The sequence below is a fragment of the Indicator indicator genome, chromosome 32 (assembly GCF_027791375.1).
Source record: "Indicator indicator isolate 239-I01 chromosome 32, UM_Iind_1.1, whole genome shotgun sequence".
NCBI lineage: Eukaryota > Metazoa > Chordata > Aves > Piciformes > Indicatoridae > Indicator > Indicator indicator.
The window spans coordinates 3,291,395-3,314,356 of NC_072041.1; the positions used below are offsets into that span (position 1 = coordinate 3,291,395).

The window sequence follows — 22,962 nt, forward strand, 5'->3', positions numbered from 1 at the left end:
CTCCTTTCGCTGCACACCCCCTCCTGCCACTCCCTCTCCTTTCGCTGCACACCCTCCCCTCTCCTTTCGCTGCACACCCTCCCCTCTCCTTTCGCTGCACACGCTCCCCTCTCCTTTCGCTGCACACGCTCCCCTCTCCTTTCGCTGCACACCCTCCCCTCTCCTTTCGCTGCACACCCTCCCCTCTCCTTTCGCTGCACACCCTCCCCTCTCCTTTCGCTGCACACGCTCCCCTCTCCTTTCGCTGCACACGCTCCCCTCTCCTTTCGCTGCACACCCTCCCCTCTCCTTTCGCTGCACACCCTCCCCTCTCCTTTCGCTGCACACCCTCCCCTCTCCTTTCGCTGCACACCCTCCCCTCTCCTTTCGCTGCACACGCTCCCCTCTCCTTTCGCTGCACACGCTCCCCTCTCCTTTCGCTGCACACCTCCCCTCTCCTTTCGCTGCACACGCTCCTCTCTCCTTTCGCTGCACACGCTCCTCTCTCCTTTCGCTGCACACGCTCCCCTCTCCTTTCGCTGCACACGCTCCTCTCTCCTTTCTCTGCACACCCTCCCCTCTCCTTTCGCTGCACACCCTCCCCTCTCCTTTCGCTGCACACCCTCCCCTCTCCTTTCGCTGCACACCCTCCCCTCTCCTTTCGCTGCACACCCTCCCCTCTCCTTTCGCTGCACACCCTCCCCTCTCCTTTCGCTGCACACGCTCCCCTCTCCTTTCGCTGCACACCCTCCCCTCTCCTTTCGCTGCACACCCTCCCCTCTCCTTTCGCTGCACACCCTCCCCTCTCCTTTCGCTGCACACCTCCCCTCTCCTTTCGCTGCACACGCTCCCCTCTCCTTTCGCTGCACACGCTCCCCTCTCCTTTCGCTGCACACGCTCCCCTCTCCTTTCGCTGCACACCCTCCCCTCTCCTTTCGCTGCACACCCTCCCCTCTCCTTTCGCTGCACACCCTCCCCTCTCCTTTCGCTGCACACGCTCCCCTCTCCTTTCGCTGCACACGCTCCCCTCTCCTTTCGCTGCACACGCTCCCCTCTCCTTTCGCTGCACACGCTCCCCTCTCCTTTCGCTGCACACCCTCCCCTCTCCTTTCGCTGCACACCCTCCCCTCTCCTTTCGCTGCACACCCTCCCCTCTCCTTTCGCTGCACACGCTCCCTCTCCTTTCGCTGCACACCCTCCCCTCTCCTTTCGCTGCACACCCTCCCCTCTCCTTTCGCTGCACACGCTCCCCTCTCCTTTCGCTGCACACGCTCCCCTCTCCTTTCGCTGCACACCCTCCCCTCTCCTTTCGCTGCACACCCTCCCCTCTCCTTTCGCTGCACACCTCCCCTCTCCTTTCGCTGCACACCCTCCCCTCTCCTTTCGCTGCACACCCTCCCCTCTCCTTTCGCTGCACACCCTCCCCTCTCCTTTCGCTGCACACCCTCCCCTCTCCTTTCGCTGCACACGCTCCCCTCTCCTTTCGCTGCACACCCTCCCCTCTCCTTTCGCTGCACACCCTCCCCTCTCCTTTCGCTGCACACCCTCCCCTCTCCTTTCGCTGCACACCCTCCCCTCTCCTTTCGCTGCACACCCTCCCCTCTCCTTTCGCTGCACACCCTCCCCTCTCCTTTCGCTGCACACCCTCCCCTCTCCTTTCGCTGCACACGCTCCCCTCTCCTTTCGCTGCACACGCTCCCCTCTCCTTTCGCTGCACACGCTCCCTCTCCTTTCGCTGCACACGCTCCCTCTCCTTTCGCTGCACACCCTCCCCTCTCCTTTCGCTGCACACCCTCCCCTCTCCTTTCGCTGCACACCCTCCCCTCTCCTTTCGCTGCACACCCTCTCCCCTCTCCTTTCGCTGCACACCCTCCCCTCTCCTTTCGCTGCACACGCTCCTCTCTCCTTTCGCTGCACACCCTCCCCTCTCCTTTCGCTGCACACCCTCCCCTCTCCTTTCGCTGCACACGCTCCTCTCTCCTTTCGCTGCACACCCTCCCCTCTCCTTTCGCTGCACACCCTCCCCTCTCCTTTCGCTGCACACGCTCCCCTCTCCTTTCGCTGCACACGCTCCCCTCTCCTTTCGCTGCACACCCTCCCCTCTCCTTTCGCTGCACACCCTCCCCTCTCCTTTCGCTGCACACCCTCCCCTCTCCTTTCGCTGCACACGCTCCCCTCTCCTTTCGCTGCACACGCTCCTCTCTCCTTTCGCTGCACACCCTCCCCTCTCCTTTCGCTGCACACCTCCCCTCTCCTTTCGCTGCACACGCTCCCCTCTCCTTTCGCTGCACACGCTCCCTCTCCTTTCGCTGCACACGCTCCCCTCTCCTTTCGCTGCACACGCTCCCCTCTCCTTTCGCTGCACACCCTCCCCTCTCCTTTCGCTGCACACCCTCCCCTCTCCTTTCGCTGCACACCCTCCCCTCTCCTTTCGCTGCACACCCTCCCCTCTCCTTTCGCTGCACACGCTCCCCTCTCCTTTCGCTGCACACGCTCCCCTCTCCTTTCGCTGCACACGCTCCCCTCTCCTTTCGCTGCACACGCTCCCCTCTCCTTTCGCTGCACACCCTCCCCTCTCCTTTCGCTGCACACCCTCCCCTCTCCTTTCGCTGCACACCCTCCCCTCTCCTTTCGCTGCACACGCTCCCCTCTCCTTTCGCTGCACACGCTCCCCTCTCCTTTCGCTGCACACGCTCCCCTCTCCTTTCGCTGCACACGCTCCTCTCTCCTTTCGCTGCACACGCTCCTCTCTCCTTTCGCTGCACACGCTCCCCTCTCCTTTCGCTGCACACACTCCTCTCTCCTTTTGCTGAGGCCAGAAAATCCCTAGCCAGAGGACTTACCGCACTCTCAATGCTCCTGGCCGTCTCCCCAAAGAGCTCTGACTTGGGGTCAGCCATCTCAGGTGTGTAGAACAGCTCCTGGCCTTCCACCTCCTCCAAGATGAGGACTCCTTGGAAAACTTTGGTAGCTATGGGAAGGAGGGCAAAGAAGACAAAGGCCTTTAGTGGGCTTGCAGGCAGGGGATGGGCGTGTGGCTGAGAGCTGCAAGGAGTGTTCGAGTCCCTGGGGGGCGGAAAGGGGGATGGCAGTGTGTGGGTAGTGCCAGCATTGGGGTTAGTCTGGATGGGTCTGGGAGAGCACCATGGAGGATTAGTATCAAGAGGGTGCTGGAGCAGATGGCAAAGACCAGGCTGGAGATGGCAGCTTTTACCATACGGTTTCCTGTGAGCTCCGGCCAGGATAGCAGCCCCCCTGCACCGGCTGAGCGACAAGAGAGAGACGTTAGCCAGAGCAGCACAAAGTCAACACGGCAGGATCAGACATGGGCATGCACACGGGGGCACAGCAGGGCAAAGTCTGGGCCCTGGGCAAGGAGGAAGACCTGTGCTGGGAGAGGGAAGTAGAGAACCTGCCCTGGGGCTGTGGGCGGCTTTGCAAAACCAGAGTGAAACTGCGGTAGGAACCCAAGGGGTGGTGCCCTTCCAAGGGGAGCTGTGGAGGTGCAGAGGCAGCTTGAGAAAGGTCCCTGCTGTGGGTAAGCATCTGGCAAGTCCCCAGCAGCTGTTGCTTTGGGGGTTAAAAGGGGAAGGTGGCGTCCAGAGGAAAAGGGGGTGTCCTGCTGGAAACCCCAAGGCACAGGGACGCTTAGGAAGGACTCAGTGAGGAAGTATCTAGTAAGACATCCCCAGAGGAACAATTTTCAGGGTGATGAGGATATGTGTAGAGGGCAACCAATGCTCTGACCAAGCTCAAGTGTTTCCTCACCATGGCCAGTGTGAAAGGGACTGGAAGCAGGTAAGAGGCCCCACCTTGGTCACAAGAGCAGTGCACAGCCCTGGGAACCACAGCATGACTCACAAAGCTCTGACCCTCCAAGGACACTGAGGAGCTGCTCTCCCCATCTGCCCTGGAACCAAACTGGTCTTGGTCAGCCCAGCTTCCTTTACAACCACTGACAGATAAAATGGGAATCCAGGGAATTCCCTCATCCCACCAAGTGGCAGCTGTTAGTGCTGCAGAAGCCTGGCCAAAACATTGGGCAAAGATTTAAGGCTGTAGTAGTCAGGGAAGAAAGTGGTCACCTAAGGGAAGGAAGCTACAGTGTCCTGGCTCCTTGTGTGACCAGCAGCACCCACCCAAGCATTGGGGCTGGCTACTGGGGGCTGTGGCAGGTAGACAAAACATCTGCCAGCTACCATGGGTCAGCAACATCCTCATGAACATCCCTTCAGGGACACACCAGCCCCAGGTTAGACCTAGGAGCTGTGCTCACTGCCAGCCAGGCAAGCACCGTGCTGCTGTCCCCACCAGGCAGCTCCGAGTGGCATCTGTCCCTCTCCTGCACCCTACAAGAGCTCAGTCTGACTCCTGACCACCAAAAGGGAGCCCAGAGCCCAGCCCAGAGGACAAACTCACCGGGACAGTTGCTGCCTTCTGCATCAGCAGCTGCAGTCTTGCCATCAGAGCAGCATCCCAGGGGGGTGTTGTAACAGGTCGCCCTCTCGATGGCTGGGGTGGAAGTGACCTGGCTTTCCTCCACCTCCTCTTCCCCTGCAGGGCATGAAGAGGAGCATTCACCAGCAGGAGGTAAGACCTCACCTCTGTGTCAGAGGGTGAGGCTCAGACACAGCTTGAGAGGTGTGAGGGGCAAGCTTTAGCCCACAACCAACCCTCCAAAGCCCAGAAGCTCACACTCACCGGCAGAACCTGCTCCACTAGACTCCTGGTCTCCACTGATGCCCATCTCTTGGTCTCCACTGCCTTCTGCACTGCCTGATTCAAGGTAGGCAGGCTGGGTGGTGGCCAGGACCACTGGTGCAGTGGAGAGGGGGCGGACAGTGGTTTTATAGACCCCATGGGTCAGCCATGGAGTGGTGGCTGGCCTGGCAGTCGTGATGCGCCTCGTTGTAGGGTGGCTCCTTTCAGTGGGCCTGGCCTCCAGCAGCGGGGAGCTGGGTGGTACCTCAGTGGGTTCTGAAGGCTGGGTGGTGAACCTCAGTGGTGGAGGAAGAATTAACTTGTCCAAGGGCAGCGTGGGCAGCGGTGTGGGCGGTGAGGTGTGGCTTGTGTGAGTGATGGACTCTGAAAGGAGCAGCCAGACAGCATGGGTGAGGAGGGACAGGTCTGGGAAAGGTTGGCCACGACACTGGGAAGGGTGTTGCAAATCCTCAGGTACCTGCCCTGCACCTCAGGTACCTGCTGTGCCATGGAGAGTCAGGGCACAGTGACAAACTGCAGAGGGAGGCAGCCAAACCCAAGTCCAGTGTCAGGCCAGAGAGCTGGCAGTGCCCCAGCACCAAGAGCACAGACACTCACCGTGGCACTGCCCCACATGCTTCACAGTGATGACCTGGCCCTGCCGGCAGGCGATGGTCCTCAGCTGGCACTGGTCCCCATAGGTGACACCATCAGAGCCACACACCTGAGAGGCAGAGAGGAAGCATGAGCTGTACTCTGTCCTCCTCTAAGCCCTGGGCAAAACAAACTGCTCTGCAGAAGTTCCTTGGATGCAAAGAGGTGATGGTCTGCACAGGGGGAAGCCCAGGAGCAGAGCAGCTCAGAGATGCCAGATAGGACAGAGACCACCAAGCTCTGCTGAGAGACATCTACATGTCACCCTTGCCCACGCCCCAAAGACTGCCTCTTGCTGGGGGTGAAGAGACAGCAGCCTCCCACACTGCCTGCACCAGCCCAAGCAGCTGAGCTGCCCACATGTCCCTGCAGAAGGCCTCCACGGCTGCCTCACCCACAAACCTTGGTCATGTTGGCTTCTGAGCAGAGTGGGGATGGACACTCGCAGTGGGCAAAGCCATTGACTTCCACACATGAGGCCCCAAACTCACAGCTCATTTCCTCACAGGATTTTGGGGCTGATGGGTCTGGAGTAGAAGAAAAGGGGAAAGAGATAACCAAAAGAGCAGGACATGGCAATCACATGGACACAGGCTATGCTGAATCTCTTCCCAGTGGGTCTTAGCTCTCCTAGGGACTCCCCAGAGTGGTTCAGACCAGAGGACAAGTCAGAATTTCACCAAACAGAGAAACAGCTCCTGATGCTGTGCATGAGAGCACAAAGGGCACCATAGAATCATGAAGGTTGGAAAAGACCTCTAAGATCATCATGTCCAACTATCACATAACAGGAACCCAGCCCAGAATAGACACCATGGCCAGGAACCCAGCCCAGAATGGACACCATGGCCAGGAACCCAGCCCAGAATAGAGACCATGGCCAGGAACCCAGCCCAGAATGGACACCATGGCCAGAAACCCAGCCCAGAATGGACACCATGGCCAGGAACCCAGCCCAGAATGGACACCATGGCCAGGAACCCAGCCCAGAATAGAGACCATGGCCAGGAACCCAGCCCAGAATGGACACCATGGCCAGAAACCCAGCCCAGAATGGACACCATGGCCAGGAACCCAGCCCAGAATGGACACCATGGCCAGGAACCCAGCCCAGAATGGAGACCATGGCCAGGAACCAGCCGAATGGAACCATGGCCAGGAACCCAGCCCAGAATGGACACCATGGCCAGGAACCCAGCCCAGAATGGACACCATGGCCAGAAACCCAGCCCAGAATGGACACCATGGCCAGGAACCCAGCCCAGAATAGAGACCATGGCCAGAAACCCAGCCCAGAATGGACACCATGGCCAGGAACCCAGCCCAGAATAGAGACCATGGCCAGGAACCCAGCCCAGAATGGACACCATGGCCAGAAACCCAGCCCAGAATGGACACCATGGCCAGGAACCCAGCCCAGAATGGACACCATGGCCAGGAACCAAGCCCAGAATGGACACCATGGCCAGGAACCCAGCCCAGAATGGACCCATGGCAGAACCCAGCCCAGAATGGACACCATGGCCAGGAACCCAGCCCAGAATAGAGACCACGGCCAGGAACCCAGCCCAGAATGGACACCATGGCCAGAACCCAGCCCAGAATGAGACCACGGCCAGGAACCCAGCCCAGAATGGACACCATGGCCAGGAACCCAGCCCAGAATAGAGACCATGGCCAGGAACCCAGCCCAGAATGGACACCATGGCCAGGAACCCAGCCCAGAATAGAGACCATGGCCAGGAACCCAGCCCAGAATGGACACCATGGCCAGGAACCCAGCCCAGAATGGACACCATGGCCAGGAACCCACCCAGAATAGAGACCATGGCCAGAAACCCAGCCCAGAATGGACACCATGGCCAGGAACCCAGCCCAGAATGGACACCATGGCCAGGAACCCAGCCCAGAATAGAGACCATGGCCAGGAACCCAGCCCAGAATGGACACCATGGCCAGGAACCCAGCCCAGAATAGAGACCATGGCCAGGAACCCAGCCCAGAATGGACACCATGGCCAGAAACCCAGCCCAGAATGGACACCATGGCCAGGAACCCAGCCCAGAATAGAGACCATGGCCAGGAACCCAGCCCAGAATGGACACCATGGCCAGGAACCCAGCCCAGAATGGACACCATGGCCAGGAACCCAGCCCAGAATGGACACCATGGCCAGAAACCCAGCCCAGAATGGACACCATGGCCAGGAACCCAGCCCAGAATAGAGACCACGGCCAGGAACCCAGCCCAGAATGGACACCATGGCCAGAAACCCAGCCCAGAATGGAGACCATGGCCAGAAACCCAGCCCAGAATAGAGACCACGGCCAGGAACCCAGCCCAGAATAGAGACCACAGCCAGGAACCCAGCCCAGAATGGACACCATGGCCAGGAACCCAGCCCAGAATGGACACCATGGCCAGGAACCCAGCCCAGAATGGACACCATGGCCAGGAACCCAGCCCAGAATGGACACCATGGCCAGGAACCCAGCCCAGAATGGACACCATGGCCAGGAATCCAGCCCAGAATGGACACCATGGCCAGGAACCCAGCCCAGAATGGACACCATGGCCAGGAACCCAGCCCAGAATAGACACCATGGCCAGAAACCCAGCCCAGAATGGACACCATGGCCAGGAACCCAGCCCAGAATAGAGACCACAGCCAGGAACCCAGCCCAGAATGGACACCATGGCCAGGAACCCAGCCCAGAATGGACACCATGGCCAGGAACCCAGCCCAGAATGGAGACCATGGCCAGGAATCCAGCCCAGAATGGACACCATGGCCAGGAACCCAGCCCAGAATGGACACCATGGCCAGGAACCCAGCCCAGAATGGACACCATGGCCAGGAACCCAGCCCAGAATAGAGACCATGGCCAGGAACCCAGCCCAGAATAGAGACCACAGCCAGGAACCCAGCCCAGAATGGACACCATGGCCAGGAACCCAGCCCAGAATGGACACCATGGCCCCTTTCCCCCACAGCACAACCACACAGGGTGGGAGAGTTGCTTTCCTGCAGCAGTACCCCAGCACCCATTTTTTGGGTGGCCTTCTGCTAGGTGGCTCCCTCACCTTTCTCACAGCCAGTCGTGCCCAGCTTGCTGCCATTGGGGCACTGGTTGCACTTCATGCCAGTGATGCCAGTCTTGCAGGAGCACAGCCCAGTCATCTGCTCACAGTCGTCACGCACGGAGCCCACTGGGTCACAGTTACAGGCTGGGCAAGAAGGACAAAAAGACAATTGGTTTGCTGATGGATTTGTGGAGCAGACTCTCTCCCCAGCACCCCAAGAGTGAGGAACAGGGTCCAGAAGAGGCCCATGATGATGGTTGCTATTTACTGACCCCACACAACCTGTCTCCAGCCACTGTCTTGACCACTGCCCTATGGCTTTTGATCCCACATCTGCTCCACAGACACATGCAGGGACCCTAGGGCTCATTCAAATTGGGCTCTAGCAGCCCTGCAGACCATCTGAACAGGGAGCAGGTCCATGGAAGGAGACATCTCCTAGCCAAGCTGCACTGCAGGGGAGCAGCAGCACTGTGCAATACTTCACACTTCACCCTTGCATGGAGTCATGAAGGTCTGCAAAACCTGCTGCTGAAGCTGTCTTCCAATAGGACCAAAAAGAGAGTTAGAGACTCATGGAATCATTTTGGTGGGAAGAGACTTTTAAGTCCAACCTTTAAGCCAGAACTGCCAGGTCACCACTAAACCATGGCCCTCAGCACCACAACTCCATGGCTTTGAAACCCCTCCAGTGATGAGAACTCTGCCACTGCCCTGGGCAGCCTGGGCCAGGGCTTGACAACCCTTTTGGGGAAGAAATAGTTCCTGGTGTGGGAACTAGACCTGCCCTGGGGATACTTGAGACCATGTCCTGTTGCCCTACACTTGTTCCTTGCGAGAAGAGCCCAGTCCCCACCTCACTGCCACCTCCTTTCAGGCAGCTGTAGAGAGCAATGAGGTCTCCCCTCAGCCTCCTTTTCTCCGGACTAATCACCCCCGATTCCCCAGCTGCTGCTCACCAGCCCTGTTCTCCAGACTCAGTGCTTAGAGCAGGACACCCCCCGCTGGCCTGAGCAGGACACCCCCCAGGCTGCCCGAGGAGGCGGCAGCGCGGGCAGGCCGGGCAGACTCACGCGTGCAGCCGCTCTTGCTGTCGGTGACGATGCCGCGGAAGTTCCAGAAGCCAGGCTCGCAGCGGTCGCACTTCAGCCCCCCCACGCCTGGCTTGCAGGAGCACTGTCCCGTGGTGGGGTCACAGGATCCTCCATAGGAGCCGTAGGGGTTGCACTGACAGGTACCTGTGAGCCAGAGAGAGACAGTGTGAGGCTGAGACACACAACCAGGGAATCGTTCTGGTTGGAAGAGGCCTTTAAGGTCATGGAGTCCAAGCATGGACCCAGCGCTGCCCTCAGCACCACAGCTACAGAGCTCTGAAAGCCCTCTAGGGATGGGAACTCTGCCACTGCCCTGGGCAGCCTGGGCCAGGGCTTGACAACCCTTTTGGGGAAGCAATCATTCCTCATGTCCAACCTAAACCTGCCCTGGTGCAACTTGAGGCCATTCTCTCTTGTCCTGTGGCTTGATCCCTGGGAGAAGAGACTGACCTAGGAGAAGGACTTGACCACCCTTTTGGGGAAGAATTTTTCCCAGTATCCAACCTTAACCTCCCTTGGTGCAACCTGAGTCCTGGTCAAGGTGGAAGAGGGCTGCATAAATGTGGAGGGACCAACTGCTGAGCCACCAAGCACTCAGCCAGGGCAGTAATGTGGCCTCAGGTTGAGTAGGAGGAGGTTTCATCAGCTGCTCTCAACACTTCTCTGTCCCAGCTACAAGGGGGAATTAAACCTTCAGGGACCTGCTTGCTTTGCTGTCATCAAGAACTCCTCTCTCATTAACATCAAAGGGGAAGGAAGCTATTAGAACTTTATTATTAATTCATTAATCAGGAACTTGATGGAGGGAAACGATCCAAAGACAGACAGAGAGACGCTCCCTTTATCCGCAGGGAGCAGCAGACAGGGGACATGGGGCAGAGCTGGAGAGAAAGGGGGACCTGAGGAGCAGCAAGTAGGGTGCACAAGGACACCCCTGGATCACCAGAGGCACAGCCAGAGCAGGTAGCAGTGGGTAAATCTGCCCCAGGGGCTGGTCAAGTGGTAATTACCTCCTGAGGTATGGTTGCTCCAACATAAGGACACAGGTGGGTCAGAAACTGGTGGGAGACCAAACCCCAGGCAGTTGGGAAGCTGTGTCCATGGACTGGGTGGAGGGCAGGGGACAGGACATCCATCAGTGACACAGGGGAATGTCACACTACCAACCACAGCTGGCAGAGCAATGCTGAAGGTGAAATGCTTGTGCCCTCCCTGGTGTCACTCTGCCCAGCTCCTCCCTGCTCAGCTGGTCCCTCCTGACCCCCTACCAGGACATCTCTGGACATTCTCTGATTGCTGCTGCTTTTTAGCTCACACAGCACATTAAACAGCACCACATCCTCATCAAGCAAGCAGCAGCCAAGCCCAGGCATGGCATAGATGGTGTCTCCACGGGGTAATGTGTCTCCTTAACAGGCAGCCACAGCCTCAGCTGTCAGGAGCTTGCTAATGCCTTTCCAAATGTGCCTTCAGCCCAAGTGCTGTTCCCATCATTGCCTTATAAATATTAATGAAGCATTTGTTGGCTCAGTTTCCTGCACAGTGCCAGTCACTGGTCCTAGGGTGGCTTGGAGAAGGTCCTTAGGTGAGCCTGACAGCTCTGCTCCACCTCAGCTTGCAGTGCAAGGACACAAAGCAATATTTTTGTCACTCAGGTTGGGATAGAGCCCTAAGCCTCTAACAATGGACTGAAAGCACCAAGAGCATGGTCTGGGCCTAGGGACATCTTCTGGGGCATTCAGCAGAAGGCAAGTTCTGAGCCACCATCCTGTCTCCTGTCTCCTAAGAGAGACTTAGGCCTGGAAGGTGTCTCAGAGCTTTTGAAGGGATGATGATGGACTAATGATGATTAGTAGATATAAAAGGAGAAGCATGCAGGCACATCTCCATGTGGGCACACTGTGTGCCTAGGGTTGGGACAAACAGAGATATTCTGAGCCTGGAAGGTCACTAGGTAGCTAAGGAATGGAGAAGGTCTACCTTTCTTTGTTTCCCTTGGGATGGTGCCTCAAGTTGTCCCTCCACCTGCTCTGTTCCAGACATCCCTCCCTAGAGGTGTTCAAGGCCAGGCTGGATGATGCCTTGAGCCACCTGGGCTGGTGGGAGGTGTCCCTGCCCATGGCAGTGGGGTTGGAACTGGATGATCTTTAAGGTCCCTTCCAACCCAAACCATTCTATGGTTCTATGAACAGGGGTTCATAGAATGAAGCACCTTTCTGCCCCCCTAGGTGGGAACAGAGCATTCACTCACTTGGGCATCCAGCTGCACCCACTCCGAGCGCCAAGGTTGCGTTGTCTGGGCAGCATCCATAGATGGTCTGGCTGCAGTGCACAACCAGGAGAGGTGGTGGGGTTGTGGCAAGGACTGCAGAGGAAGGCATAGAGGCACTGGTTATGTCTGGCAAGCAGGCTGCTGCTGGGCACTAGAGCCAACACATGGATGCAGCAGCTAGCAGCATTCCTTGCCAACCCCACCGTGCTCCTTGCAGAGATGCTGGGAACAGGTGGTGAGGTGAGGTCCTACCCTCGGCCAGGGCATGAAAAGGGAATGATGAAGCAGGGATCAGCAAACCAACACAGCCACTGCTGTGTCCTCCTCAGTGAGCACTTCCTTGCTTAGCCCCAGGGAAACTACACCAGGCTGGGGACCAGAGCAGGTGGCTTGTGCCATCCTTGGGGACACTCACCACGGCAGGCTCCTTGGCTGGTGACATAGAGATCCTGGCGCTTTTCACACCGTGTCTTCTTCAGCTCACACTCGTTGGTGTAGGTCACACCATCAGAGCCACACACCTGGCAGGACAGGGAAGGGAACCGCTCAGGGCAGTCCCTGGCACAGCAGGCAGGTTCCCTACCCACCGGATGCCCCCTCCCACCCAGAAGCATGCAGGAAGGTCACTGAGGAGAAAAGAGGAGGCCTGAGGAGGGAGGACTTCAGCAGGCAGCCCAGAACTTCTCAAGCCTGCTTACCAGGCTGCGTGGCACTGCCAGGCAGGTGAAGTCACACACGCAGCGGTCGTCTTCTGCATCCTCATCCCACCAGCCCCCGAACTGCCGGCACCGGTCCTGCTCACACTCGCTGCCATCCCCGGAGCCTGAGCCCCCTGAGCCACACTCTGGAGCAGAGGAGAACCACAGTGAGGAAGGGCTCACACCCAGCAGGATAGCAGAGGAAGGATGGGGACAAAGCCCTCTCGTTGTCCCAAGGGGCAGTGGATATAAACAACAGCACAGAAAGCTCCACCTCAACACGAGGAAGAAGTTCTTCACTGTCAGTGTCACAGAGCACTGGAGCAGGCTCCCCAGAGGGCTTGTGGAGTCTCCTTCTCTGGAGACTTTCAAGCCCCATCTGGATGTGTTCCTGTGTGGCCTGTGATAGATTCTATGGTCCTACTCTGGCAGGGGGGTTGGACTCAATAACCTCTGGAGGTCCCTTCCAACCCCTAACATCCTGTGAGCCTCTGATCCAAAGCTGTGTCCTGGATGAAGGGGGAGCAGCCCATTGCTGCACAGGTCCATCCAAGTCACATTTAACCCCAGAATCCTGGGCCTCAGAAAACATCCTTTGGAGAAAGCCTCTTGTCCCACAAGGCTATGCTAAGACTACATAAGGAAAGCTGCCCAGGCATGCTTTAGCAGGTGGCCTGAGGTCTTCCTCTCTGTGGCATCACCACAGAAGCAATAGCAAGGACCCTGCAGCCCCCAGAGCTCTGCAGGCTACCTGGAGATCAGCCAACTAATGGCCATGCAGAGGAGGAAAAGCTGCCACTTGATTTAGTGACAGCTTAACTCCACACTGCTCCAACTCCATCCTCTTCTCCTGCTCTCCCAAACATGGAATGAGATTGCTGCTGCTGCTAGAAACATGACAACCAGAGAGCAGAGGAAGGGCTGAGCTTTGGGTTTAGTCTGAAAGCTCAGCCTGCCAGATACTCTTCACAATACATAAACTCTGTTCCCAAAGATGCTCAGAGCTCTAGCAGCCAGAGAGAGATGCTGCTGATTTCAAAGGCTTCTTAAAGGGGAAGCAGGGGGAAGGGCAACCTGGCCCTTTGTATTGAGTGATCAAAGGCTGGCATTTGGCATTACACAGAGAATTATTTAAGATCTGTTCCCAGAGGGACATCAACCTGAAATTCCCCAAGGAGGGCTGTGATCAAACACCATGTTATGTCTTCCTCTCTCCGTAAGCCCCTCCAGAGCACTGAAGTCCCTTCCAGCTAGGCTACATGTGCAATGAGCCAGAAAGCCTCAGCTGGCCAGGTCAGTCCATCAGAGCGGTGAGGTTCACACACCCCCTGCTCCTGCATTCAGCTGCTGTTAACCCACAGCTTTACCTCTCCAGTGGCAAAACTCAGCAGGTTCTTAGTTCTTAGACTGGTCAAGCAAGGTAGAGCTAACCTCACGACATTCCCTGGTGCTTGGTACTGAGTCAACAGTGGCCACAGGCCAGGACCTCAAGCAGCCCCTGGAGAAGAGGGAATCAAAGCAGCAGCAGCCAGGCTGCCTGCCCCAGAAACAGCTCCATTTCTCCTGGCCAAGGCCCACTGAAGTGTGAAATTAAAGCAGTGATAAACTCCTTTTAGGTGGCATCACCTCTTGTTACTGCTGGCTGCATGCAGACAAAGGGGAAAGGGAGGTGGCAGGCAGCGTGCTGGGTGACAGCAGCCAGGAAAAGCATCACTGGCACAGCATCTGCTGTGCTGAGGATGCTGGAGGTGGCACAGGGCACTCAGAGGAGCTCACATTGCTCACAGCAGAGCATCAAGAGCAAGAACCCGCTGGGTGCAACCTTATCCCTTGCTCACCCTCTCACAGAATCATAGAAACCCAGCATGGTGAGGGCTCAAAGGGACCTCTGGGAATCATTGAGTCCAACCCCTCTGCTAAAGCAGGGGTAGCTGCCCAGGATCACACTGTCCAGGTGGGGTTGGAATCTCTCCAGAGAAGGAGACTCCACCTCTGGGGATCATTGAGTCCAACCCCTCTGCTAAAGCAGGGGCGGCTGCCCAGGATCACACTGTCCAGGTGGGGCTGGAATCTCTCCAGAGAAGGAGACTCCACAGCCTCTCTGGGCAGCCTGCTCCAGCGCTCTGCCACCCTCAACAGCAAAGAATTTCTTCCTCACGTTGAGGCAGACCTTTCTGTGAGCCAGTCTGTACCCAGTGCCCCTCTGCAAAGCCCACCCACCCCTCACCCCCATGCGACAGAAGAACAGTGCCAACCTACCGTCCTCACACGGTCCCATCCTGGCCACCTCGATGCTCTTCTTCTGCTGGCAGGAGGCCACCTGCAGCTGGCACTGGCTGGGGTAGGTGAGGCCGTCGGTGCCACAGACAGGTGCCAGGGGCTGGCTGTCACAGCGTGGGCACACGCACTGCCCACCCACACACCTGCTGCCGAAGGAGCACACGGTGCTGCCGCAGGACTCTGCAGGGAGAGAGGGAGCAGCCACCCTGAGGTCTTGCAGGGAGCTTTACAGCCAACTTCCCAGTGCCACCGAGATGGCAACCACTAAGATCATGCCCTGAGGCAAGCAGAGAGCTTTCTCCTTCTCCCCACTGGGCTGTTCCTGCTCATTTAAACCATGCAAAGGCTCTGCGATGGGCACGTGCCACTCGTGGCCATCTCTGGTTCCCACCACACCCCCAGGGGCTGTGTCCAGGACACCAGTCAGAAATCTCCTTTGCTCTCATGGTGTATTCCAACAGTCACAGACTGCAGAGGGTTGGAAGGGATCCTTTAAGGGCAGCTTGGCCAACCCCCCTGCAGGCTGCAGAGACAACCCCAATCAGATAAAGTTGCCCAGGGACACATCAGGCCTGACCTTGAATGTCTCCAGGGATGGGACCTCCATCACCTCTCTGGGCAACCTGTTCCAGTATTTCCCCACTCTCATTGTGCAGAACTTCCTCCTGATGTCCAACCTAAATCTCCCCTGCTCCAGGTTCAAACCACTTCCCTTCATTCTATCATTCCAAGCCCTTCTAAACAGTCCCTCCCCACCCTTCCTGTAGGTCCCCTTCAGATATTGTAATGTAGTTATGACTCAACCTCAGCCTCCTGCTTGCACTGAGAGTCATCTGTCACACTCATTCTTCTGTCCCAGACTTAGAGAGGACCTCCCTGCACACTTCACCCCTGGCCACCAGACCCAGCTGGACAGGTTTTCTGAAGCTCAAAGTGTTCCTTTCACTGAAGGAGCCTTTGTCCTAGGAAAGAACCTAGGCAGGGCTTTTAATTCATTAAGAAATTAGCACAGACAGTTCCCTGGGCTGGGGAGTGGGAAGAAAACAGAGGAACAAAGAGGAACTAACCCCAGGGGATGAAGGGAATGGAAAGCTGCTGAGATGAGCTGTGTGATCAAATAGATCCTGGATGCTTTCAGTTCTGGTGGTAGCTAGTAAGATGCTTTGAGCCCAATTTCTTTGCTTAGCTCAATGGACATTAGTCCAATTTCTTTGCTTGGCTCAGACAAGTAACAAAGAGAGCAGATCCCACCTAGGATGCATAGCTGAGCCTAAAATGAAGTTGTTTGAGATGCTCAAGATGCCCAATTCTTATGAAGCTAAAAGGCAAGACCACACCAGACAAGGTGAAAACCCTCAGGCACAGTCCCCAATAGACCAACCAAGGACTGCAGCCCACAGCCAGGCTGCTGGGTGTCCCTGGGCAAGCCCCATCCCTCTGGAGCTGATATCCTCCTGGCAAGCCCTGAAAACAACCCACAAAGGCACCAGGAAGAGGGCTGGGGAGACCCTCCACACATCCCAACCCCAGGGTTTCCTTGGTGCCTCCTCCCTGGCAATCCCAGCTGGTGAGGCTTGGGTGGCCCCGGCCAGCTCAGTGGGCTCCGGATGGCCAATAGGGCTGAGCATCCTCTCTCTGAAATGCCAGCAGCAGGAAGGAAAGGAGGGAAGAAGGGGACCTTGCCAGACTCACTGCAGTCTCCTTGGGCAGCCACCAGGATGTTGGTCTGCTGGGTGCAGGCACGGACGTGGAGCTCGCACTCGCTGCCGTAGGTGTTGCCATCTGTGCCACACACAGGCTGGGAGGAGGGCACACACTCCGTGGGGCACACACACCTGCCCGTCTCTGCCTCGCAGATGGCCCCGAACTGGCACTTGCCACAAGGGTCTGTGTGCAAAAAACACAGCAGGTTAGGACACCAGGGCAGGTTAGGACACCAGGGCAGGCTGGCACCGCCGCCCAGTGAAGCGCCACAGCAGAAGCCAGAAAGCTTCTCAGGGCCAAAGGGTGGAGGGCAACAGGATGGGGCCAGACTCTGCTCAGTGGTGCCCAGTGACAGGTCAAGGGGCTTGGACTGTTTGCTCTCAGCTTGCATCTCCCAACTCAGGAACACAGAGTCCCAGCATGGTGAGTGCTGGAAGGGCTCTCTGGAGATCATCCAGTTCAACCCCCCTCCAGCCCCCCAGTCCAACCCCCACAGGAGCACAATGGCAAGGGGGGGTTGGAATCTCTCCAGAGATTCCTCCACAACCTCTCTGGGCAGCCTGCTTCAGGGCTCCAACAAGCCTCACAGCAAAGAATTTTTCCCTCAGGATGAGGCAGAACTTCCAGTCTACATCCACTGCCCTTCATCCTGTCACTGGCGCCAGTGAGAAGAGTCTGGCCCCAGCCTCTGGCCCCCCAGCCTTTAGCTATTGATCAACACTGAGAAGATCTCCTCTCAGCCTCTCTTCTCCAGGCTAAGCAGATCCAGGTCTCTCAGCCTCCTGGGTGTTCAGTGAGTCAGTTTCATTTTCTCCTTCAGACAAACCCCCTCTCCCCTGCCTGCCATTCAGTTCATGAGGAATTTGGCTCAAAGATTTTTTTTTTTTCTTCCCTTCTTTTTCTTTCACACAGCAGCTGCTACCTTTGCATGGGGGAGAGAAGATGCAACAATCTCCTGCTTGGTCTGTGCAGGCTGTTGGCCAGGAGGTTTCTATCTACAGCACAAAGCCAGGCCTGCGCTCTGCAGGGCAGGAGAGGGGCTGCTCAAGGCAGCCTGTGAGCAGGCAAGGGCAGCAATTTCCTCTTCTTTACAGCAAGGGAGGGGAGGCACTGGAACAGGGAGGTTGCCAAGGGAGGTTATTGATGCCCCCCTCCTTGGAGGTGTTCCAGAACAAGCCTTGAGCAACCTGGGCTGCTGGGAGGTGTCCCTGAAGGGAGGTTGGAACTGGACAATCTTCAAGATCCCTTCCAACCCAAACCATTCTATGAATCCAGGAATCTGTGCATGCTCCCAGCAGGTGAAGCATTTTCATCCTTCTCTGTTTCTCCTGTAACTGCATGGAGTTGGTCCCAGCACTTCCATCTGACCTGATGGTGGTTGGACTTGAAGATTCACAGATTGCATCAGGTTAGAAGGGACACTCTCAAAGGTCACCTTGCCCAACCCCTCTGCAGCCAGCAGGGACACCTCCAACTGCAGCAGGCTGCCCAGGGCCACATCAAGTCTGATCTTGAATGTCTTCAGGGATGGGACCTCAACCCCATCCATGGACAACCTGTTCCAGTGTCTCACCACTCTCATTGCAAAGACCTTTGAGGTCTTTTCCAACCAAAACGACTCTGTGAGCGCAGCTCAAGCTCCACCACAACCCAAAGTGTCTCCCTCCTCACAGCCAGGGCCATGTTCAAGCTTGATACGCCCAGTGAGCAGAGCAGCAGGTGGAGGAACCCCTTGAGATGCCCTCTTACCACAGGGCCCTTTGTGCTTCACTTTGATCTCCCTCTTGAGGACGCAGGCCATGGAGTGGAGCTCGCAGGGGTTGCCGTAGGTGCGGTTGTCGGTGCCACAGACAGGGTCGTAGCGGCCCTGGCACACCTGCTGGCACTCACACACAGCCTCCTGGTTCTTCACCACACAGGTGGCCCCAAAGGTGCACTCCACACTCAGGCAGGGGCTGGGCACGCCCAGGTCTGTGAAAGGGAGAGGAGAAAAAGGGCAGTGGTGGGAGCCTGCTGCTGGCCCGGCTGCCCCTCGCAGCGTGCAGAGCAATGCATGCCAGCCTGCCCGTTCCCCCTCCCAAGCCCTGCCAAATGCACACAGCTCCTGCCCTTGGCACCAGCCCCTGCACCCTCCATGCCACCCCGACATGCCCAGCTCAGCGCCTTCCCCATGCTTGGCAGAGGTTAGGGATGGGAAGCAGGCACAAGATCATCTCCCTGCACGCCATGAACAGGACTCCTGCCTCAGCTCCTCCATCCCAGCTCCATCCCAGCTCTGTTCTGCCCCAAAGGGCTGGACAGAGGTGGGATTGGCCCTGGGGGTTTCTGAATCCAACCCTGAAGTCTGAGTCTCCCCAGCAGCACACAGCCAGCAGCAAGAACAAGCACCATGTACCAAGGGAGGCTGCCACAGGCTCCTTGTGGCCAGGACAGCAGCTGGAACTTCTTTTCCTGGGCAGCACTGGTGCCAGGATCTGGGCATCTGAGTGACCAGCTCCATGGCTGGGAGAGGAGGCATCAGAAAGAAGCCTTCCTCAGTGTTGGTCTCAGTGCTTCCAGGACACTCAGAATCACATTGTCTCCTCCTCATCCTAACAACCTGTAGCAATACCTAGGAAGATCTGGCTGGAGAGGACATCTGCATTTGGCTTCACCACGCAGCCTGTCTCTCTCTTCTTTCCCCAGCAGCTCAGCTCCCTTGCAAGCTGCTGTGCAAAAGGATGAAGAGGTATGATGCCCTTGCTTGGGCACCTGGCTCTAGAAGCAGAGCCCTGAGGCTCTCTGGGAATGGTCAATGCCCATAGCATGGAGCTATTCAATCAAAGTCAGCCATGAAGGTGGCATCTTGCCTGCAAGACACCCAGCAGTGATGAGGTGAGCAACCAACCCTGATGGTGACAGCAAAGAGAAAAGCCTGCATCCAGCTCCTTGGTGCAGCTCTGCAACTGCTCACAAGGGAGGTCCTAGGGTTCCACCTGGCTCCCAGCCTGCTTGGTGAAGGCCAACCCAAAATCAAATTCACCATCCAGATCTGTTCCACCATCCAGAAGCCAGGCAGCTAAAAGGCAGAGCTGGCTGTGCTGCTGGGGAGAGACCCAGCACTGCCCAGCAGCCCCTTCTTGTGACTCAAGACAGAGCCCTGAGGACCTGGGCAAGGAAAGGACACCAGATTTAATCCATGCTGGACACCGACATGGACACACAACAAAATGGATGTGGATGAACAGACAACCAAGACGAGATGGATGCAACAGGCAGACACAGCACAGCCCCACCAACACCAAAGAGCGAGGCAGGCACAAAGCTGGAGTGGAGTAGGACAGACAAAGCCCTCCAGAACCTGCTGGTGGGGCAGCAGGTCCATTGCCATCCCCTCCTAGGACCAAGGTGGCATATCTGCAGAGCAAGAGCAAGGCTTGAACCCTCAGGAACCTGGCTGCATGCTGTCAACCAGCCAGGAGATGGCCAATAGCATGGGGAAAGGCAAGCCTGGATTTGGGATTTGCCTCTTTGGGAAGCACCTACCAAGTCAAAACTTAGAGCCAAGGGTCTGCAAAGGAACAGGGAAGACAGGGGGACAGTTCAAGCACATGGCCACTCCTTCAACCCAGCCTTTTCAACTGTCCCCCCCTTAACTGCCCTGCAGCTGAGGAGTTGGTGAGACATTCCCAAGGAGCAGGAACTGCTCCCTGCTCCTGCTCCTTGCCCTCTGATGCTGCTCACACCTCCTGCTGTGTTTTGCTCCCTGCCCCCTGATGCTGCCCACACCTTCTGCTTGTGCTTCACTTTTTCAAGACACCATCTCTGCCCTGGTCATGTCCCTCAAATCCCAGAGACCCCTTGCATGGAGAGAGCAGCTTTTCTAGAGACAGTGAGGCAGGAAGTAAGGAGCTAGGCATGAAGCAAACAAATCTGCTCATTTAGACCCAAATTCACACTCTTGTCTTGGTGAGCAATGGAGTGAGGGTGCAGGGAGGTGCCAGGCCTGATGGAGAACACTGCCCTGACATCCCCTGCCCTTCTCCAGCAGCCAGACCTGCAGAGATGCAGCACAGGCAGTTCCTTCCCAGGCTGAATCTCAGGCTGTGAGATTTCACACACAGATTTGGGCACCTGCAGATGTCAAGGAGGCGTGGGGGGACTGGCACCAGTTTTGATGTGGGTGGATAGAATGAGGACCTACTGAGCAAGGACCTTAGGCTGTGCTATAATCAAGACCTGCTTTGGTTCCTGGCCTTTCTCCATCTCGTAGGCAAGGAAGCCAAGGCACAGAGCAGGCAAAATGCTCCTTCTGCACCCTGACTGATCCTTCACCTGCTGCTGAGCATTGCAGAGACCTAACCAAGCCCTTGGACCCAGGCACACTGAGCTCCAAGCCCTGCCTGTGGATGACTATGGAGAAGCTCTGAAGCTGCTTTGTAACCCACCACACCCCATCAATCCCTGCCCATCACACCCAAGGGCTTCCGCACCAGCTCCACAGGGACACAGGAGAGTGTTCAGGGGGAAGAACCACATCTGAGCACAGACTCAGCACTTCCAGTGCTTTGCTGGGCACTGGGCTGGGGGGCTGTGATCCCTGCAGAGCCTCTGCCCACTGGGCTTGCACAGACAAGAGTGACACACACTATGGAGAGCAAGGGGACAAGCATCACAGTCCCAGGCAGGCAGAAGTCTCTGGGAAGGAGGAGGGGGGGGAGAAAGGAGGGTTAGTTGGGTGCAAAAGGAGAGGTAAAAATCAACCAGGAGCAGTCCAGCCTGATGTAGAGGGGCTCACTCAGGAGTGGGGGGCTCACAGCACCCACCTCTGCTCTCCCTCTTGTTTGCCTCAAAGGGCCAAGCCACAGCAAACACTGGACAAGACCCCACTGCACTGCCAGGCATTCCCATTCCAGCAGGAAGTGACTGGGGCAAGGGATGGGAGCAAACCCAGGACAACATCCCCAATTCTGGGGGGCCCTCAAGCAAAACTGGAGAGGTTGGGGAGCAGTGAGAAGAAGCCAGGAGTGGCACTGGCTATGGAGAAGGGGAGAAAGCAGACCTCCTAGCAGAGCTGTCCGGGTAGGGAGCAGAAGGGTGCTGCCAGGACACAATTCCTTCCTCCAAACAGGCAACACTGTAAAACACAAGACACAGACGAAAAAGGAAAGAGAGAGAAAGAGCAGAGGGAGAAAAAGCAGGAGAGAGAGAGAGCAGAGAGAGGCAGGGAGGAAAAGACAGATACAACAACCCTCCACCTCCTGTCCACACTGGTCTCATCCCATCTCTTCTTTCTCAGCTGCACCATCATGGTGCCAAGGGAGAGAAGGATTAAAATCAAAGTCTGGAGTGTTTTGTTTGGCTTTGCCTCCTTTGCCTTGCTGCTGGAAAAGGCAGCAGCAGCAGAGCTTATTGTTCATTAGAGATGTGAGAGATCAAACCCCTGCCACCACACCAACTTCCCTTCCTTCCCTTCCCCAGCTCCCTGTATCTCCTGCAGCCTCACAGCACAGAGGATGAATCACAGAATCATGAATGCACTGGGTTGGAAAGGATCTTTAAAGCTCATCTAGTCCAACCCATCCCTGCAGTCAGCAGGGGCATCCCCAACTAGATCAGGTTGCTCAGAGCCCCATTAAGCCTGACCTGGAATGTCTCCAGGAATGAGGCCTCCACCATCTTCTCACTGGACAAACTGGTTCAAACTGAGACTTGCCCTCTCATGGAGTCAGAAAGACTTGACAAAGCCTAGACTCTGGGCTTCCACCAGTTTGAAATCCAGGAGCTCTGCTGCAGCCCCTGGGCAGGCCAGCTTGGGTCTGTTTTGGCTGGAAAAGACCTCTAGGATCATCAGGTCCAACCACTGAACCAACACCACCATGGCCACTAAACCAAAATGCCATGTCTACAGGAGTTTTTTAATACCTCCAGGGATGGGGCCTCCACCACCTGTCTGGGCAACCTGCTGCAGTGTTCCAACACCCTCATAGTAAAGAACTTCATCCACCATGAGTAAAGAACTCACCACACTCCCCACCCTGGGTGCTGGATGCAGGCAGAGCCCATAGCTCCCTCACTCCCTGGTCTCACCCACTGCCAAGTGTCCTACCAGCCCTGGCCCAGCCTTGTGCTGTGGACTGTACCCTGCAGCCCAAGGAAGCCTCAGCCAGGAGAGAAGTTAGCACCACCAGCTGGGCTCATGCTGAGACCTGTCTTGATGGGCTGGCAAGCAGCAGCAGCATCCCATCCCCACTTCTAAAGCTGCTTCCCATCTCACACTGAATCTGCACTGGCGGCACATTGGGGGACAAGCTTCCTTTCCACAGGGCAGCTCTCAGCTCAGACAGAAGATGCTTTTCTCAGCTGATGAGGAGGCTAAAGGCTTGCCCACACCTTGTGGTGGTTTGCTACAGGGTTGCCTGGAGCTGTCACAGGGACTTTGAAATCCTGGGCTTTGGCAGACAGAGCCCCAGCTTTGATTTACTTCTCCTGGTTTATGAGCTTTGGTTGCTCCTAC

General features: G+C 57.0%; 1 protein-coding gene across 1 annotated transcript in view; it reads right to left on the reverse strand.

Annotated features, from left to right (window-relative positions):
- AGRN (agrin) overlaps window positions 1-22,962 on the reverse strand; it is a 162,382-nt gene that overhangs the window by 33,964 nt on the left and 105,456 nt on the right. Inside the window, exons 9-21 of the mRNA XM_054394835.1 lie at window positions 18,216-18,437; window positions 16,455-16,649; window positions 14,742-14,942; window positions 12,483-12,628; window positions 12,200-12,305; window positions 11,764-11,877; window positions 9,492-9,656; window positions 8,419-8,562; window positions 5,737-5,861; window positions 5,299-5,404; window positions 4,681-5,064; window positions 4,399-4,533; window positions 2,823-2,950 (exon numbers count right to left, since the gene is read on the reverse strand). Coding sequence (XP_054250810.1) covers window positions 2,823-2,950; window positions 4,399-4,533; window positions 4,681-5,064; window positions 5,299-5,404; window positions 5,737-5,861; window positions 8,419-8,562; window positions 9,492-9,656; window positions 11,764-11,877; window positions 12,200-12,305; window positions 12,483-12,628; window positions 14,742-14,942; window positions 16,455-16,649; window positions 18,216-18,437 — 2,171 coding nt within the window. The remainder of the gene's footprint in view (window positions 1-2,822; window positions 2,951-4,398; window positions 4,534-4,680; window positions 5,065-5,298; window positions 5,405-5,736; window positions 5,862-8,418; window positions 8,563-9,491; window positions 9,657-11,763; window positions 11,878-12,199; window positions 12,306-12,482; window positions 12,629-14,741; window positions 14,943-16,454; window positions 16,650-18,215; window positions 18,438-22,962) is intronic.